At 51.8% G+C, this 18,735-nt stretch overlaps 1 protein-coding gene across 1 annotated transcript in view; it reads right to left on the bottom strand.

Annotated features, from left to right (window-relative positions):
• LOC119973799 (CD209 antigen-like) overlaps nt 1-18,735 on the bottom strand; it is a 53,625-nt gene that overhangs the window by 11,244 nt on the left and 23,646 nt on the right. Inside the window, exons 6-8 of the mRNA XM_038812224.1 lie at nt 10,746-10,897; nt 3,116-3,256; nt 2,925-3,030 (exon numbers count right to left, since the gene is read on the bottom strand). Coding sequence (XP_038668152.1) covers nt 2,925-3,030; nt 3,116-3,256; nt 10,746-10,897 — 399 coding nt within the window. The remainder of the gene's footprint in view (nt 1-2,924; nt 3,031-3,115; nt 3,257-10,745; nt 10,898-18,735) is intronic.

Genomic DNA, 18,735 nt, shown 5'->3' with positions numbered 1-18,735 from the left:
GGGGGTTGGGGGGGGATGTCTTGGGGGAACCCATGGAAAAGACGGTCTTGATCATGAGCGTGGGGCACCATTGATAGGGGGTCGCCCCTAGGCCGGGGGACTCAGTGCCCGGAGAGTCCAACAGGCCACACCCTGGTCTGTACATCCCATACCAGGGGCAAGCACAGCTGCCTGTCTGTCCCACCGACCACCCTCAGGCCAGGGCCCTGTCTGTGGTAGTATGCTGAGAGTCACTTTAACTCCCTCTGACCATGGCCTTCACGAGGTGCACAGCTTAAAGCTGTTGCTGATAGGGAAATGGCAATGTTAGGTAGCTGAGCACTTCACAGCTCACAAGTGGAATCCTGTGGGTACCGTGCAAAGCCACAGGCAAGTGCTATTGTCTAGCTTCCCGATCAAGCTGTGAGGCATGGACACTGTCTAAACCCTGGGGGCATCAGCCAACAATCACACCCAGGAGCTGGGCTGCAGCACTGGGATATCCCTGTGACCAGAGGGTGAGTGTGTGTGGATGGAAGCGGGTGGGGGACGGAGATGGAGGGGGGGGGGGGGGGGGGGGGTTAACCTGGGCCCAGTCTGACCTGTCGAATGGCACCCTGAGAGAAGGCGAGGATCGGGGGATGGGGGGGGGGGGGTGTTGCTCATGCTTGGAGGACTCAGGGTCCTGGGATGGAAGAGGTAAACGATTGTTGGTCTCTCACCCTCTCCCAAAGGGCAGCACGGTATCATTGTGGATAGCACAATCGCTTCACAGCTCCACGGTCCCAGGTTCGATTCCCGGCTAGGTCACTGTCTGTGCGGAGTCTGCACATCCTCCCCGTGTGTACGTGGCTTTCCTCCGGGTGCTCCGGTTTCTTCCCACAGTCCAAAGATGTGCAGGTTAGGTGGATTGGCCTTGCTAAATTGCCCTTAGTGTCCAAAATTGCCCTTAGTGTTGGTTGGGGTTACTGGGTTATGGGGATAGGGTGGAGGTGCTGACCTTGGGTAGAGTGCTCTTTCCAAGAGCCGGTGCAGACTCGATGGGCCGAATGGCCTCCTTCTGCACTGTAAATTCTATGAACCTCTATTCCTTTCAGATATCTGTTCTGGATGATATTGTGACCCCACAGCAGTTGCCCTCCGGTGCTGGCGACAGGCCAGGCGGCTAGACGCCGGTGAAGCCAGAAGAAACAGTGCCGACAGAGGCTCAAGTCGGCAGCCCATGTGGAGAGGTCCGCCCCACACCCTGAGGACCCGGCCGTCCATCAGGCCAGGGAGGGACCCAGAGGGAGAGGCCAGCAGTGTACAGGAATCGGAGGTCTTTCGAGGATGTGTCAGAGAGCGCGTGTCGCAGGAGACTCCGCCTCAACAAAGGGATGGTGCAGCCCCTGTGGCATGTCTTTGCAGTCTTGTTGCCTCACAAGGAGGAGGCTCCCTGGTACCCTATTGCCTGGGCATGAGACTATATAAACGTTGACCTGGACCAAACATAAAGATGCCCGGGCAGCAGGATCTCCGACATTGCTGAGAATCCCCAGGTCCAGGGGTGTAATAGATGGCATGCCTGTTCCCTCCATCAACAAGAAGGGTTTCCACTCCCTGAACCTCCAACATGTGTGCGACCACCGCCTCAGGATCAGGCACGTGTGTGCACGCTTCCTAGGGACAGCAACTACATCCAAGAGCTGTCGGAAATCACCGGTATCTTCGTGGAACACCCCAAGATGGCAGATTGGCTCTTGGGGAGAAGGGGTTCCTATTGAGGAGCTGGTTAATGAAGCCAGTATCGAGGCTGGAGACCGATGCGGAGACCTGGTATAACCAGCCTCATGTGGCCACCTGAGCTGTCATTGAGCGGTGCTTCGGAATGCTCCGGATATGGTTTTGATGCCTCGACCGCTCTGGTGGGGCACTCCAGCAGCTGGAGCAGAGTGTGTTTCTCTGTGCTGGTGGAGGGTGGGGATGACAGCCGTGACGCATCAATGGTGGGGGCCACACTGGATGGGCCGAAACCATCGGATGGCGATCCTGCGTGAGAATGGACGTGTGGTCAGCGAGAGGGAAGGAAAATGTTGTCTGGCATGCACAACTCAGGTGAGACAGGTGGGGCGGGGAGAGGGGCAGTTGACCCTCATCTATGAGGTGCAGGCCAACTTCAACGTCAGTGACTGCTCTTTCCTCGTCACCCCCACGACCCGTTTCTGGTAAGGGGTAAGGACTCTGATGTCCAGCAACCTGCTGTCCATCTGGGCCCTTTCCTGCTGATTGTGTGCCAACCTCTCCTGTGGGGATTAGGGAGAGGGCACTGTGAGTCGCATGCTTGATGCATTGTGGTGGGGAGCCAATGGCGGGTGACAGACATGGGCATGGCTGCTGGGCATGGGTGCATTATGCTAGTGGATGCCATGGTGTGTTGGGGCACAGGCGCAGTGATGTACAGGGGGCTTGGCGGTGGTGGGTTCTGGACGGGTGGCGCTGCGGCTGGGAGGACTGGGAGTAGTGGGTGCGAGGTTGGGAGTGGCAGGGTGGGGGGGGTCGGGGCGGGGGGCGGTGTGATCGGTGCCAGGGGGCCGATGCCAACTCACCTGTGTGGCCCACTGCAGGTCATTGAGCTTCCTTCTACACTGGATGTGTGTGCTCCAGGATCCTCTCACTGAGCTGGCGGCAGCTGAAACTGTCTCCCGGGCAGCACCGGCTGACCCTCCAGCCCACTTGAGGGAACAGGATGTCCCGCCTCGAGCAGCTGGGTTAGGTGAATCAGCTGGTGGGGCAGTCAGTTCCGGTGTGAGGCCCATGGGGCATCATTACCCCCCCTAATTGACGTTCGATACCGGTTGGGGTCTCGCCCGTTCAGCAATCGGGAAGCACCGGGTAATTCCCGCTCACTACCACACTGAGAAACGTTTCTGTTAGATAGCACCAAATATCACACAACAGCAACTTACAGTGCACAACCTCCACACAATGCTCATTTTCATTGTTACTGGGTTCATAATCATGCCATTTTGTAAACTGTAGTGGAGATCCATCAGTCCATTCGAAAACCCCCTCCTGTGGAAATAGAAAATCACATATTTTAAAAATGTACAACTTGGTCACCCTAAACAATGTGACACAACAATTCAAGAAATCTTACCTTCTTAATGTCATTCAAACCAATCCAAAAATGGGCATGACTTCCGTTCAATTCAGGCGGGATTCTGTGAATGACGTAACTCTGCCTCACGGAGTGTATGGAGACAAGATGGCTGGGTGGGACCAGGTCTTGGCAATACCGCTTTAAAAAAAAGATAATTTAATTGCTTTTTACAATGAACATATACAATTATTTTACTCCCATATGTTTAAAGCTGATACTTTGTCCTTTTGCAGAATGTGAACAATAAAACTACAACCTCTTGCTATATGTCCCATGATCTCCTGATGGGGACTGATTCCGAACGTCAGTGAATGGGGACACACTCACACCGATTCCTTGGAACCAAAAAAAAAATTGTAGTTTCAAACAATTAGATTGAAATTCCAGTAGGTTTTTTGTATCAGCTGAAATTGGGCTGGGTTTGAGCTCAAACGCTCTGGTCGCGAGTTTGCATCAGCGTTCACCACGAGCGCAAACAACGATGTGGGTGGAAAGTATCCCGAGACTGAAAAAAAGGAGATTCTCGCCGTCAAGGTTATGATTTCTTAATTTCCCCGACCTGCTCCAATGATGTAATGAGGTTCCTGCTCAGGAGGGTTGGGAACCTCATTTCAATACAGTAACGTCTGATTAGAAGGCAGTCCCATTATCACCACCTCCTCCCATTGTAGGGGGTTGGGGTGGGAGGGATGGGGGGTGGGGGGGGGTGGTGGCAGGGTACAGGCGGGTGGGGGTGGGAGTGTAGGGGTTGGGGTGGGGGGGGATGACACCCATATAGAATTGCGAGTTCAGGAGGCTTGCTTGTGAGTCCGGGCAGGGCAATGAGTGTAGTTAGATCATAGAACATAGAACAGTACAGCACAGAACAGGCCCTTCGGCCCTCGATGTTGTGCCGAGCAATGATCACCCTACTTAAACCCACGTAACCCGTATACCCGTAACCCAACAATCCCCCCATTAACCTTACACTACGGGCAATTTATCATGGCCAATCCACCTAACCCGCACATCTTTGGACTGTGGGAGGAAACCGGAGCACCCGGAGGAAACCCACGCACAGAGGGGGAGGACGTGCAGACTCCACACAGACAGTGACCCAGCCGGGAATCGAACCTGGGACCCTGGAGCTGTGAAGCATTGATGCTAACCACCATGCTACCGTGAGGCCCCCGTGAGTTCTGGCAGGGTTGAGTGCGGGACTGGGGGGGGGGAGAGGGATGGTTTGTGGGTCTGTGGGGGGGTTGCCCACCGTCTCGGGAAAGGGGCGTTTCTTGTGGGTTCAGGGGGATTACTCACTAACAGGTTGGGGGGTGGGTTGTTGCTCATGGGTCCGGTGGTGGGTTGTGTGTGGGTCCGAGGTTGAGCTGAGGCTTGAGAAGTGTCATGTGAGTGTCTCATCATGTGACTTGCAGCACATTGGGATGTGGCTATCAGGTGAGAGGGTTTTTGTTTTAAGTTTCCATTTCAGTCTGACTGCTTTGGACTGCAGAAGGAGAAAGAGAGGTGGATAAGGGCTTTGAAAATAGACCAAACGTATGAATCACTTAGAAAAATGATAATTTTGGAAGAGTTTAAAAATTCAATTCCTGATGTAATGTGAACTCATGTGGAAGCGCAGATGGTTAAAACTGCAAGATTAGCAGCAGAAATGGCAGATGATTATGAATTAGTTCATAAATCAAAGTTTGATTTCCAATACCAGTTTCAGCCTATGAGGGACAGAAACTAGAGATATGAGAGATACTCAAGTGGTAAAGGTAACAGAGGCCTGAAGGGAGATAATAAGGATTGCGTACCTCAGATTAAAAAAGAAATCCAGGAGGGTGGAAGGGAAATTAAAAGTTTCAAATGTTTTCACTGTAATAAACGAGGCCATGTAAAGTCACAGTGTTGGAGGTTTAACAAAAGCACTGGGAAGGCTGATGTGATAAAACAGGATAAGCCAGTGGGGTTTGTTAAAGTGGTAAAGGAAAGCCCAAGGGAAGCAAAGGAGGTGCAAAAGAATGTACAGCCTGATCTAGTGGTGATTGATAAGAAGGTGCCAGATCTCTTTAAATACTTTACTTGTGTGGGTAAAGTTTACTCATGTGTACCAGGAGGAGTAAGTAAAGAAGTCAGAATTTTAAAAGATATGGGAGCTGGTCAATCTTTGATGGTAAGAGCTGAGGAGTTATGCAGTTTGGGAGGAATATTGCCAGAAAAGGTGGCATAAAGTGGAATTTAGAGTGAGAAGAGTAGTGTTCCGTTATATAAGGTGAGGTTGGAGAGTCTAGTGAAGAGTGGTGAAGTGGTAGTAGGAGTAATAGAGAAACTATCTTGTCCAGGAATACAGTTTACTTTGGGTAATGACATCGCTGGATCGCAGGTGGGAGTGATGCCTACTGTGGTTGAAAGCAGTGGAAAATTAAACAACTGAGTTGTTGAAGGACGAATATCCTGGGATGTTTCCGGATTGTGTAGTAACAAAGTCACAGGTTAAGACAAGAGGAGAAATCAAAGAGTGAAGATGAAGTTGAAGTTCAATTATCAGAAATGATTTTTGATCAGATGGTTGGAAAAGAACAAGAAATGGTGGAGGATGAGGCAGATATTTTTGGTTCAGGAAAATTGGCAGTTACAACAGGAAGATATATAAATAAAACGGACGTATCAGAAAGCATATATGGAAGAGGAATCTGAGTGTATACCAGAGTGTTATTACCTTAAAAATTATGTCTTAATGCAAAAATGGAGACCTGTACATATGCAGGCGGATTAAAAGTGGGCAGAAGCTCATCAAGTAGTATTGCCGGTAGGATATAGAAAGGAGGTGTTGCGAGTTGCACATCAGATACCAGTGGGAGGTCATTTGGGAATAAGGAAAACTCAAGTTAAAATCCAAAAACATTTTTATTGGCCTGGACTACATAAAGATGTAGTAAATTTTGTCAATCATGTCACACATGTCAAGTGATAGGGGAACCTCAAGCAGTGATAAAACCAGCACCTTTAATACATATTACAGTATTTTTTAAAATAAATTTAGATTACCCAATTATTTTTCCAATTAAGGGGCAATTTAGCGTGGCCAATCCACCTACTCTGCACATTTTTGGGTTGTGGGGGCGAAACCCACGCAGACACGGGGAGAATGTGCAAACTCCACACGGACAGTGACCCAGAGCCGGGATCGAACCTGGGACCTCAGCGCCGTGAGGCGGTTGTGCTAACCACTAGGCCACCGTGCTGCCCATATTACAGTATTTGAGGAACGTTTTACAAGCGTCTTAATTGATTGCATAAGACCGCTTCCAAAATAAAAAATTGGGAATCAATATCTTTTGACTATAATGGATGTGTCTACGAGGTTTCCAGAGGCCATACCAGTATGTAATAATACAGCTAAAAAGATTGTGGAGGAATTACTTAAATTGTTTACTAGATATGGACTATCCATAGAAATACAATCAGATCAAGGATCAAATTTTACCTCAAGGTTATTCAAAGAATTTATGGATAGCTTAGGAACAAAACAATTTAAATCAACTGCGTACTATCCAGAATCGCAGGGAGCGTTAGAAAGGTGACATCAGACATTAAAGACAATGTGGAGGGCTTATTGTCAAGATTATCCAGAGAATCATAGAATTTACAGTGCAGAAGGAGGCCATTCGGCCCATTGAGTCTGCACCGGCTCTTGGAAAGAACACTCTACCCAAGGTCAACACCTCCACCCTATCCCCATAACCCAGTAACCTCAGCCAACACGAAGGGCAATTTTGGGCACAAAGGGCAATTTTAGAGTGGCCAATCCATCTAACCCGCATATCTTTGGACTGTGGGAGGAAACCAGAGCACCCGGAGGAAACCCACGCACACACGGGGAGAACGTGAAACTCCGCACAGTGACCCAAGCGGAAATCAAACCTGGGACCCTGGAGATATGAAGCAATTGTGCCATGCTGCCCAGAGAATTGGGATAAAGGAATTCCATTTGTTCTGTTTGCAATTAGCGATGCACCAAATTCAGTTCTTTTGAGGTCATGAGGTCAGATGACAACTTAAATTGATAAAGGAGAAATTGGTGAGTGAGCATTCTGAAAGTACATTATTGGATTACGTGTCAAATTTTAGGGAACAGTTAAATAGAGCAAGTGAATTGGACAACATTTAAAAGTTGCACAGCATATGATAAACAGGAAGTGGACAAGGAGGTTTGTAGTTTTGCCAGTGGAGATAAAGTTTTAGTCTTGTTACCAGCGGTAGACAAACCTTTGAAAGCAAGGTTCAGTGGACCTTATCAGATTGAAAGGAAATTAAGTGAGGTGAATTATTTGGTAAAAACGCCAGATAGAAGGAAGACTCACATAAAGCCAACCCTGTAGCCAATGATCTCCCTGAAAGTGGCATCTGAGAGTGGCCAAGGGTATAGCTGGCATGGACACTCCCTGGGAACCTGGCACACACCTGCAGGATAAGCTTGAAATGGTCGCAGACAATCTGGACATTCAGGGAGAGGAGATCCTTGTGGTTTATGAATGGAACACCTTGGCACCATGGGGAACGGAAAGCCATGTGCGTTCAGTTTTTATGGGAAGGCAATCATCAGGGCAAACCCCATGGCTCTGGTGTCCTGGCTAGCCTGGCCAAGTCAAGGTCTGTGTAACGATGCTCCCTCAGGAAGGGTGGCATCCGTGACCTCTCTGATACATTTATGTGCAGAGGCCTGAAAGGAGCCACTGGCGTAGAAATTTAGGGCGGTTGTGACCTTCGGGACAACCGGCAGTAGCTGGGGTCTGAGTCCATGTGGCTCCAACTCCTAGGAAACGTGGCAAAGGGAGTGACCGTGTACCTGGACATTCGGAGTCATCACATTCGAACCTACATTGGTTCTCCCTCATCTCCAAGAATATCAGACAGTCTGTAAACTCTGGCCTGATGACGTCACCTCCAAGCGACCAGCCTCCAGCCATTGAGCAGACCCAGCCATCCCTTCCTTCTCCGGGATCTGCTCCTGCCTCCATGAAGCCACACATCAGACGTTCCCAAATGAATGGGCTGTCTGGTGGCCTTGGTCCCAGGGCGTGGGGGTCACGCAGCAGCGCCATTATGCATTCATGACCATCCAGCCTTTTACATGGCAGATGGCAGGTTATGCAGCAATCAAATGAGAGCGGGGAGGCACAAAGAGGCTGCAACGTGATATTTAATACCATATTTGATATAGATGCTTGAAAGCTAACATAAGTGCTCATGAAGTAAAAGTGCCGAACAATACAGTGGAGGAAGCTGTCCTTGGAGCCGTGGCTTCCGTTGTTTTTCCCGCTCGTCACACCACTCTGCCAAAAAATTGGAAAGTTCTGCCCGATATCCTGGGATGTTTGCTGCCGTTTTTGTCCCTCCTTAAGCCAGGTTTCTTTGACAGCGATGATATCATGCTGCCATTGTCTGTTCCCTTAGCTCACTGGCTTTATTTGCTATGTTCCTGATTTACATATATACCTTTTAAATTTGCCAAATTCCTGTGCTGCACACATTTTGACCTGTGCTGCTTCTGTCCTTCAGTCACTCACTAATTATTTTACCCAAAAGCTTTTTCACACATACATGGACAGCACCTGAAATTAATTTTGAAAAGCTCTTAATTGAAAGACCGACAATGTTACCCCATGTTGCTGGTATCTAAGGATCTTCTAGTGCTTCTGCCAAGTAGCTTTCATGCCACACAAATGCCAGGCATTGACCATCTCCAAGAAGCAAGAATCTAATCTTATCTCCTTGACCATCACTGAATTCCTCACTTTCAACATACTGGACTTACCATTGACCCAAAACTGAAGTGAACTAGCCACGTAAATACTGTGGCTACGAGAGCAGGTCGGTAACTGGGAATCCTGTGTTGAATAACTCACCTCCTGACTCTCCAAAGCCTGTCAACTATGTACCAGGCACCAGTCAGAATTGTGATGGAGTACCCTCCTGTTGCCTCGATGAATGCAGTTCCAGGGCAGCACGGTGGCACAGTGGTTAGCATTGCTGCATACGGCGCTGATGACCTGGGTTCGAATCCCGGCCCTGGGTCACTGTCTGTGAGGAGTTTGCACATTCTCCCCGTGTCTGCGTGGGTTTCACTCCTGATGGAACCATCAATTCACCAAACACATCTTTCCGATATGAATATAGGCTTTAATTGACTTACTACAGAGCCAGCCTGTTACCCGTTGATGAACTCTCAGTGAGCTGCAGGCTGACTCTGGACAAGGGTGTTTATACAGCAGCACTAGGGGGAGGTGTCATGGGCGGAGCCAAGGGTGGAGCTCTGTACAAGCTCCTGAGCATTCCCAGAGCTACTCCCCCTAGTGGTCGGATAATGCTACTGCGCTTACAAAGACATAGTGTGAATTATCATATTATATTCACCACAACCCAAAGATGTGCAGGTTAGGTGGATTGGCCACGTTAAATTGCCCCTTAATTGGAAAAAATAATTGGGTACTCTAAATTTTTTAAAAAATGAGTGCAGTTCCAACAAAACTGAAGAATCTTCACAGATTGCCACAATTCAGGACAAAGTAGCCAGTTTGACTGGCATCCCATCCATGAAAACATTCACCCCCTCCACCACCGCCGTACACTAAGCAGTGTGTGCTAACTACAAGATGCAATGCAAGAACTCACCAAGACTCCTTGAACAGCATCAACCAAACCCATGATCACTGCCATTCAAAAAGACAAGGGCAGCAGACACATGGAAACATCACCCCCTGGCAGTTCCCTCCATCCTGATGTGGGAATCTGTTCCCATTGCTTCACTGGTGCTGAGCCAATATCCTGGATCCCTCTCCCTACCTTCACTGTGGGTGGATCTATACCAAATGGGCAGCCGCAGTTAAAGACGGCAGCTCACCTCTACCTCCTCAGAGGCAATCAGAGAGTGATCAATAAAGGCTGGCCTAGCCAGTGACATTCACATCCCATGAATAAATAACCAGAAACTAATAATTGCTGTAACCGAGCTGAGAATTATTTGAAAGACTGTCTGGAAGAATGCAATATCACAGGATAGTGGTCTAACTCAGACTCAAAAAGTAAGTGTCTGTGCGATGTGGTTACGTTGAACTCAAGTGTGGGTGATTATTGAAGGAGGGTTCCTGATCCAGGATAACCCCAAGAGGGCTGAGGGTTATAATTAACTTCAATCATTAACGCTGCTGCCGTGTTTGATTCCGGCTTAGGGTACTTGCGTGTATGGAGTGTGCACCTTCTCCGCATGTTTGCGTGGGTTTCCTCCGGGTGCTCCAGTTTCCTCCCACACTCCAAAGATGTGCAGTTTAGGTGGCTTGGCCGTGTTCAGTTAGTGTCTGGGGATGTTCAGTTCAGGTGGGGTTACAGGGATAAGGCAGTCTGGACGGGAAACTGGACCCAGTTAGAGTGGTCTTTTGGAGGGTCGGCGTAGACTCGATAGGCCGAATGGACTCCTTCTGCACTGTCGGGAATCTTTGAGTCTAAGACAGTGTGGATCATATTACCTGGGTGACACTGAGTGAATCAAAACTGTTCAGGTAAAAACAAGAAGATTGTTCTTTCTGCATTTAGTCAAGTTTAGAAACATCGAGGAACATGTACTTGAATAAATTATGAAGATTACCTCAGCATTGATCCAATTCATTTTCACAGCGACGAATAGGAAGCAATGGCCAAAAGAAACCAGGCCATTCGGACACAATTGTTTTTCCAATTCATCAGTATCATGCTGATTAAATGTCCATTTCTCCACATCGCTTTTAATAAGCAGGTTAGCTGCAGATTAAAACAAGCAGTAATAAGCACAACATTCTCAGTTCATTTATCACTTATGGAGCTAGAGATTGACCAGTACATGGTAAATGAGACGCGCCTAGTGAGTGGGACATTTCACCTTACTGCATTAACCCTCTACTCAACAGACTGAAGGGCCCATTTTGCGGCAACGATCACGGTCAGCGAGAATGGTGATTCTGGCACAAAGTTTCACGAGAGTCGGTGTCACGTCAATCCTGGCCCAGTGCGTGGTCAATTCCAGCCCCGCTTGACCCAGAGTCACACACAGCTCAGACTGCATTTTACTTAAAATACCAAAGCTCCTTGTTTGAGCCACTTAACCGTCACAGGTTTGTAATTTTAATTATGATGTGGAGATTATCATAGAATTTACAGTGCAGAAGGAGGCCATTCAGCCCATCGAGTCTGCACCGGCTCTTGGAAAGAGCACCCTACCCAAGGTCAACACCGCCACCCTATCCCCATAACCCAGTAACCCCACCCAACACAAAGGGCAATTTTGGACACTAAGGGCAATTTATCATGGCCAATCCACCTAACCTGCACATCTTTGGACTGTGGGAGAAACCGGAGCACCCGGAGGAAACCCACGCAGACACGGGGAGAACGTGCAGACTCCGCACAGACACTGGCCCAAGCCCGAATCGAACCTGGGACCCTGGAGCTGTGAAGCAATTGTGCTATCCACAAGGCTACCGTGCCGGCGTTGGACAGGGGTGAGCACAGTAAGAAGTCTTACAACACCAGGTTTAAGTCCAACAGGTTTGTTTCAAATCATTAGCTTTCGGAGCGCAGCTCCTTCCTCAGGTGAATCGCTCCGGCACCGAGCTCCCTGAACGGGCACCGGAATGTGGCGACTATGGGCTTTTCACAGTAACTTCATTGATGCGTAATTGTGATAATAAGCGACTATTATTATTATATAGACTCCCACACACACCCTCTTAACACTGACTCCCACACACCCCCCCCATTACACTGACTCCCACACACACCCTCATTACACTGACTCCCACACACACCCTCATTACACTGACCCCCACAACAGCCCGTGCCACAGGAGACTTTGCCTCAGCATGGAGACAGTGTGGCACTTTGACATGTACTTGCAGACTTGTTACCTCATGGAGGAGGAGGATACCCGCTCCTGGTGACCATCAAGGTCACCACAGCCCCGAACTTTAATGCTATGGGTCCATTGGTCACGACACCCTGGACAACGGCGCGGTCAATTCCAGCCCCACAGATCCCGGAGTCCCAACGGAAGTGAATTAACCAATAATTTGCGTTTTCCGGAGACCTTTAACCTTGACTGCTCCAAAGATTTGCAGACACCAAATTTACAAGTAAAATATCAACAAAGTATTTATGAATAAAAGTGAGAAAATATGAAAATGAAATGAAAATCGCTTTATTGTCACGAGTAGGCTTCAATGAAGTTACTGTGAAAAGCCTCTAGTCGCCACATTTCAGCGCCTGTCCGGGGAGGCGAATCGAACCGTGCTACTGGCCTGTTGGACATAAACCTGATGTTGTAATACTTCTTACTGGGAATAAAATACAATAGGGATTAAAGGGGTTGGTCTGAGATGAGTCTTCACTACAGTGATTGCAAACTCTGGGAAATAGGTTTACTCGAAAAGTGCAGGTTGGTGCAATTCCTTCGACCTCCACGTGGTGCGATTCTGCTCTTTAGCCACCAGATGGAGCTAAGTCCGAAGAGTTCAGATCGATGCAGTTCTTGTGGCTGGCCACCAGATGGTGCTGTACACAGGCTGCTCAGGTCGGTGCACTTCCGCCTTTCTACCACCAGATGGAGGTTTCCCCTCTCTGTGGAATTTAGCTGTTTTCCTGGCCTGATTCCCAGACAACACTGGCAGTTTTATCGCAAATGCTCCCACTTTAAGCTTTTCAGCTCTTCCCAGCCCCTGACACACACAGTTCGAAGGTTACTGACCTTTGTATTTTCACATTCAAGGGGCTGGATTCTCTGATTTTGAGGCTTTGTCCGGAATGTGTGTCTAGTTTTACGGTGAAAATGTCAGCGGCGTCTCCGCACCGACGCCCGCCCGGTGGGGGGGGGCAGCAACTGCGCCCCATAAAACCCCCGACGTTCCCAAAATAACGGCCGGAGAATTGCAGGGTCCGTGGCTGCGCATGCACACAGCGATGGCCTGCAGCATAAAACATAGCGCCAGCCGTGTGCGGACCCTGGCCAGCCAAATAGTGTCCCCCTAAACCCCCCCCCTCGCCCTCCCCTCGACACCCCCCACTCACCCCCTCGCCCTCCCCTCGACACCCCCCACTCACCCCCTCGCCCTCCCCTCGACACCCCCCATCAATCCCCCCAGCCCTCTCTGATCCCCCTGCCGGCGACACGGCTCCCCCCCCCCCCCCCCCCCCCCCCGGATGCAGGGAAGATAGAAACAAACGTCTGACACCGGAGATGATCCAACACTGTTTTATTTAACTATGAACTGCTGTACATGTTCAGCTGTGGGTTGACACTCTACTAATCCTACTGATGACCTCTTACTGGCTTGACCAGAGTCACATGGCAAGAGTGCCCACTAACTTGTGCACTCTGACTGTCTCAGTACCTGGGTCCCGAAAAGAGCCGGAGTCTTAATGCCCTGTGGGCTTTATAGTGGTGGTGTCCTGTCTGGTGATTGGTTGTTCTGTGTTATGTGTTCATTGGTCATCCTGTGTGTCAATCACTGCCTGTCTGCATCCCATTATATACATGAGTGGATATTATGACATCTCCCTTTTTTTAAAAATAAGTTTTGGAACGTGAAGGTATAGTGGTGAGTTAATGAACAGATGTACATGGGAAGGTGTCTATCGTGCAGCTACAGAGCAAGCTGAACAAAATTTATAAAAGTAAAGTCTAAAGATTCAGTCTTTGAGGCGGGCGACAAATTCTGGTCGATCGCCGCAGAGGTGGAGGAGGAGACGCCGGCACTTGGACAGGCGGGATTGCTGGCAAATCGGCGGTGTCGTGGACAGACGGGATCGCTGGCAAATCGGCGGTGGCGTGGACAGGCGGGATCGCTGGCATTGCGGCGGGATTGATGGCAAATCGGCGGGGTCATGGACAGGCGGGATCGCTGGCAGATCGGCGGTGTCGTGGACAGACGGGATCGCTGGCATTGCGGCGGGATTGATGGCAAATCGGCGGGGTCATGGACAGGCGGGATCGCTGGCAGATCGGCGGGGTCATGGACAGGCGGGATCGCTGGCATTGCGGCGGGATCGCTGGCATTGCGGCGGGATCGCTGGCATTGCGGCGGTGTCGTGGACAGGCGGGATCGCTGGCAGATCGGCGGGGTCATGGACAGGCGGGATCGCTGGCACTGCGGCGGGATCGCTGGCATTGCGGCGGGATCGCTGGCACTGCGGCGGGATCGCTGGCACTGCGGCGGTGTCGTGGACAGGCGGGATCGCTGGCAGATCGGCGGGGTCATGGACAGGCGGGATCGCTGGCAGATCGGCGGGGGTCATGGACAGGCGGGATCGCTGGCATTGCGGCGGGATCGCTGGCATTGCGGCGGGATCGCTGGCATTGCGGCGGGATCGCTGGCATTGCGGCGGTGTCGTGGACAGGCGGGATCGCTGGCAGATCGGCGGGGTCATGGACAGGCGGGATCGCTGGCATTGCGGCGGGATTGCTGGCATTGCGGCGGGATCGCTGGCATTGCGGCGAGATCGCTGGCAGATCGGCGGTGTCGTGGACAGGCGGGATCGCTGGCATTGCGGCGGGATCATGGACAGGCGGGATCGCTGGCATTGCGGCGGGATCATGGACAGGCGGGATCGCTGGCATTGCGGCGGGATCATGGACAGGCGGGATCGCTGGCATTGCGGCGGGATCATGGACAGGCGGGATCGCTGGCATTGCGGCGGGATCATGGACAGGCGGGATCGCTGGCATTGCGGCGGGATCATGGACAGGCGGGATCGCTGGCATTGCGGCGGGATCGCTGGCATTGCGGCGGGATCGCTGGCATTGCGGCGGGATTGCTGGCATTGCGGCGGTGTCATGGACAGGCGGGATCGCTGGCATTGCGGCGGGATCGCTGGCATTGCGGCGGGATCGCTGGCATTGCGGCGGTGTCATGGACAGGCGGGATCGGTGGCATTGCGGCGGGATCGCTGGCAGATCGGCGGTGTCGTGGACAGGCGGGATCGCTGGCATTGCGGCGGGGTCATGGACAGGCGGGATCGGTGGCATTGCGGCGGGATCGCTGGCAGATCGGCGGTGTCGTGGACAGGCGGGATCGCTGGCATTGCGGCGGGGTCATGGACAGGCGGGATCGCTGGCACTGTGGCGGTGTCATGGACAGGCGGGATCGCTGGCATTGCGGCGGGGTCATGGACAGGCGGGATCGCTGGCATTGCGGCGGGATCGCTGGCAGATCGGCGGTGTCGTGGACAGGCGGGATCGCTGGCATTGCGGCGGGGTCATGGACAGGCGGGATCGCTGGCATTGCGGCGGGGTCATGGACAGGCGGGATCGCTGGCATTGCGGCGGGATCGTGGACAGGCGGGATCGCTGGCATTGCGGCGGGGTCGTGGACAGGCGGGATCGCTGGCATTGCGGCGGGATCGTGGACAGGCGGGATCGCTGGCATTGCGGTGGTGTCATGGACAGGCGGGATCGCTGGCATTGCGGCGGGATCGTGGACAGGCGGGATCGCTGGCATTGCGGTGGTGTCATGGACAGGCGGGATCGCTGGCATTGCGGCGGGATCGTGGACAGGCGGGATCGCTGGCAGATCGGTGGCCTCGTGGCAGGAGACTTCCGGAGGAGGCATGATAACCGGCGGAGCAATTCGGATAGGTAGTGGGCGGGGAACTCTCCGCAGCGCCCTCCTGTTGCGCCGGACAATGGAGCTGTCAGCCATTTGAACAATGAAAGACCTCGGGACGGCCTTCCTGACAACAACAGCTGGGGCTGACCAAACTCCCTCAGGCAACTGGATGCGATCAACATCGTCTGGAGCCAGCGCAGGCAGATTCGTGGCATGAGCATCATACCTGATCTTCTGCTGGTCCCTGGATTGCTGCACCTTCTGCAGCACCGTGAGGTGGTCAAGGTCTGGAACATGGATGGCTGGAACAGTCGTCCACAGGTTGCGGTTCATGAGCAGCTGCGCCGGAGACAAACCCGTCGACAGAGGGGCTGCCCTGTAGGCCAGCAGCGCCAAGCTGAAATCGGAGGCTGAGTCTGCAGCCTTGCACAGCAACCGCTTGACAATATGGACCCATTGCTCGGCCTTCCCGTTTGATTGCGGGTAATGGGGACTGGAGGTGATGTGTCGGAAGTGGTAGGATCGTGCAAAATCAGACCACTCCTGGCTGTAGAAACATGGAACGTTGTCCATCATTACTGTGAGTGGTATCCCGTGCCTGGCAAACGTCTCTTTGCGGCTTTGATGACGGACTTGGACATGAGGTCCGACAATTACACCACTTCCGGGTAAATGGAGAAGTAGTCGACCAAGAGCACGTAATCCCGCCCTTTGGCGTGAAAGAGGTCTACCCCCACTTTATACCACAGAGAGGTCACAACCTCGTGCTGCTGCAGTGTTTCTTTGGGCTCAGCCGGTTGAAACTTCTGGCAGGTTGGGCAGTTGAGGACCCTGCGGCAATGTCCTGGTTGATGCCCGGCCAATAAACCGCCTCCCGAGCTCTGGGTCGACATTTCTCGACCCCAAGGTGCCCCTCATGGATCTGCCCGAGCACCATAGCTTGCATGCTTTGAGGAATGACGATCCTATCCAGTTTAAGGATTCCCTCAATGACCGTTAACTTGTCCTTAACATTAAAGAACTGGGCGCACTGCCCCCTTTGCCAGCCATGGGCGAGGTGCTTCATCACGCGCTGCAGAAGGTTTTTTTACTCAGACCATGAAGCTGACCCAGTCTGTTGGTTCCGTGACCTTTGAGATGATACCCTGGTCTTGGAGCTCTCGTAGCTGCGTTTTCAGATGATCCTTGAGAGGAGCCGGCACCCAGTGTGGTGGATGGATCACTGGGGTGGCGTTCGGCTTGAGCAAAATTTTGTAGCGATATGGGAGCTTGCCAGTTCCTTCAAACACGTTGTGGTATTGTGTGAGGATGTCGTCTATCTCGGCCTGGAGATTCACATCGGGCGAGGTAGTCGCCGGTGTTGAGGACATGGCATGGACGCGCTGGACCAGATTCAGGAGTTTGCAGGCGTGAGCACCGGGCAGGGATGCCTTGTCAGGCCTGACGATCTCGAATCGTAAAGTTGCCTTGATTGCCTTGTGAGATACACCTAGCTGACACGATCCACTAGCAGCTATGGCATTGCCACTGTAGTCAAGGAGTTGGCAGGCTGGTGGAATAATGCTCAGTTGGTCACGGATGCTGTCGAGATCTGACTGCGATATTAGGTTTGCAGACGCGCCGGTGTCCAGTTTAAATTGGATGCGAGCCTGGTTGACTGTGAGGATAGCACACCACTCATAGTCGGGATCCACACTGAGGATCGAAAGGCGGTTTGCAGGCATGGTGGGGACCAGCTCGCGTGGGGTTATGATGCCCACCCGATATGGAGACTCGAGGCAGTCAGCATCGGGGTCCGTTGGGCTGTCGGGATCAGCATCCTGCATGTGTTGTTGTACCGAGTGGACATTTCTGCGCCGTATCTGGGATAGCTGGCTGATAATTGGTGGAGCGGACCTGCATAAGGCCGCGTAATGGCCAGGCTTCCCACACTGTAGACATCGCCGTCCTTTGGCTGGACATTGCCGCTTTAAATGGGCGGAGCCACAATTCAGACACGTCATAACGCTGACGTCAGCGTGTTCCGTGCGGTCGGAGTGTGGTCGGCCAACATACGCACCTGCGCATAAGGGTTGTCGGCCTCATCATCCACCCGGCTGTGGCACGCATGCGTCGGGACCCGGGAAAAGCGCCCGAAACGGCCACTCTCCTCGATGCTCAGGCCTTGCACCCGTTCTGCCTCGTGGGAAGCCAGTTTTGCAGTTTCTGCCGCCCTGATGTGCGAGTAACGATTCTTGGCATGATCATGGACTACGCATATCTCGATAGCGGCGGAGAGGGTCAGCTATTTGATTTTGAGGAGCTGCTCCCGCAGGGAATTGGACTGGACCCCGAAAACGATCTGATCCCAAATCATGGAATCAGCCGTCGAGCCATAATTACATGACTGTGCCAGGATGCGGAGCTGGTTCAGGAAGGACTGAAAAGGTTCATCCTTACCCTGAAGCGTCTGCTGGAAGATGTACCTTTCAAAGCTCTCATTCACCTCAATGTCGCAGTGGCTGTCGAATTTTAGCAGAACTGTTTTGAACTTCGTCTTGTCTTCGCTATCGGCAAATGTAAGCGAGTTGTAGATATGGATGGCCTGATCCCCCGCGGTCGAGAGAAATAGCGGGATCTTCCTTGCATCCGATGCTGCCTCGAGGTCGGAGGCCTCGATGTATAAGAGGAACTTTTGCTTGAAGATCTTCCAATTAGCGCCGAGGTTGCCGGAGATGCAGAGCTGTGGAGGAGGCTGGATGTTTTCCATTTCGCTGGATGTCCGCTTGCTGGTTGTTGCAGATTCACTCGAAGTAGGTTCTGCAGGATTAATAGCACTCTGGTACCATGATGTGTTCGGCAGGATGGTTCGACATCGACTGCAACTGGATGCAGGGAAGCTAGAAACAAACGTCTGACACCGGAGATGATTCAACACTGTTTTATTTAACTATGAACTGCTGTACATGTTCAGCTGTGGGTTGACACTCTACTAATCCTACTGACGACCTCTTACTGGCTCGA

The sequence above is a fragment of the Scyliorhinus canicula genome, chromosome 11 (genome assembly GCF_902713615.1).
Source record: "Scyliorhinus canicula chromosome 11, sScyCan1.1, whole genome shotgun sequence".
NCBI classification, from domain to species: domain Eukaryota; kingdom Metazoa; phylum Chordata; class Chondrichthyes; order Carcharhiniformes; family Scyliorhinidae; genus Scyliorhinus; species Scyliorhinus canicula.
This window is presented reverse-complemented; position numbering and strand designations above follow the sequence as displayed.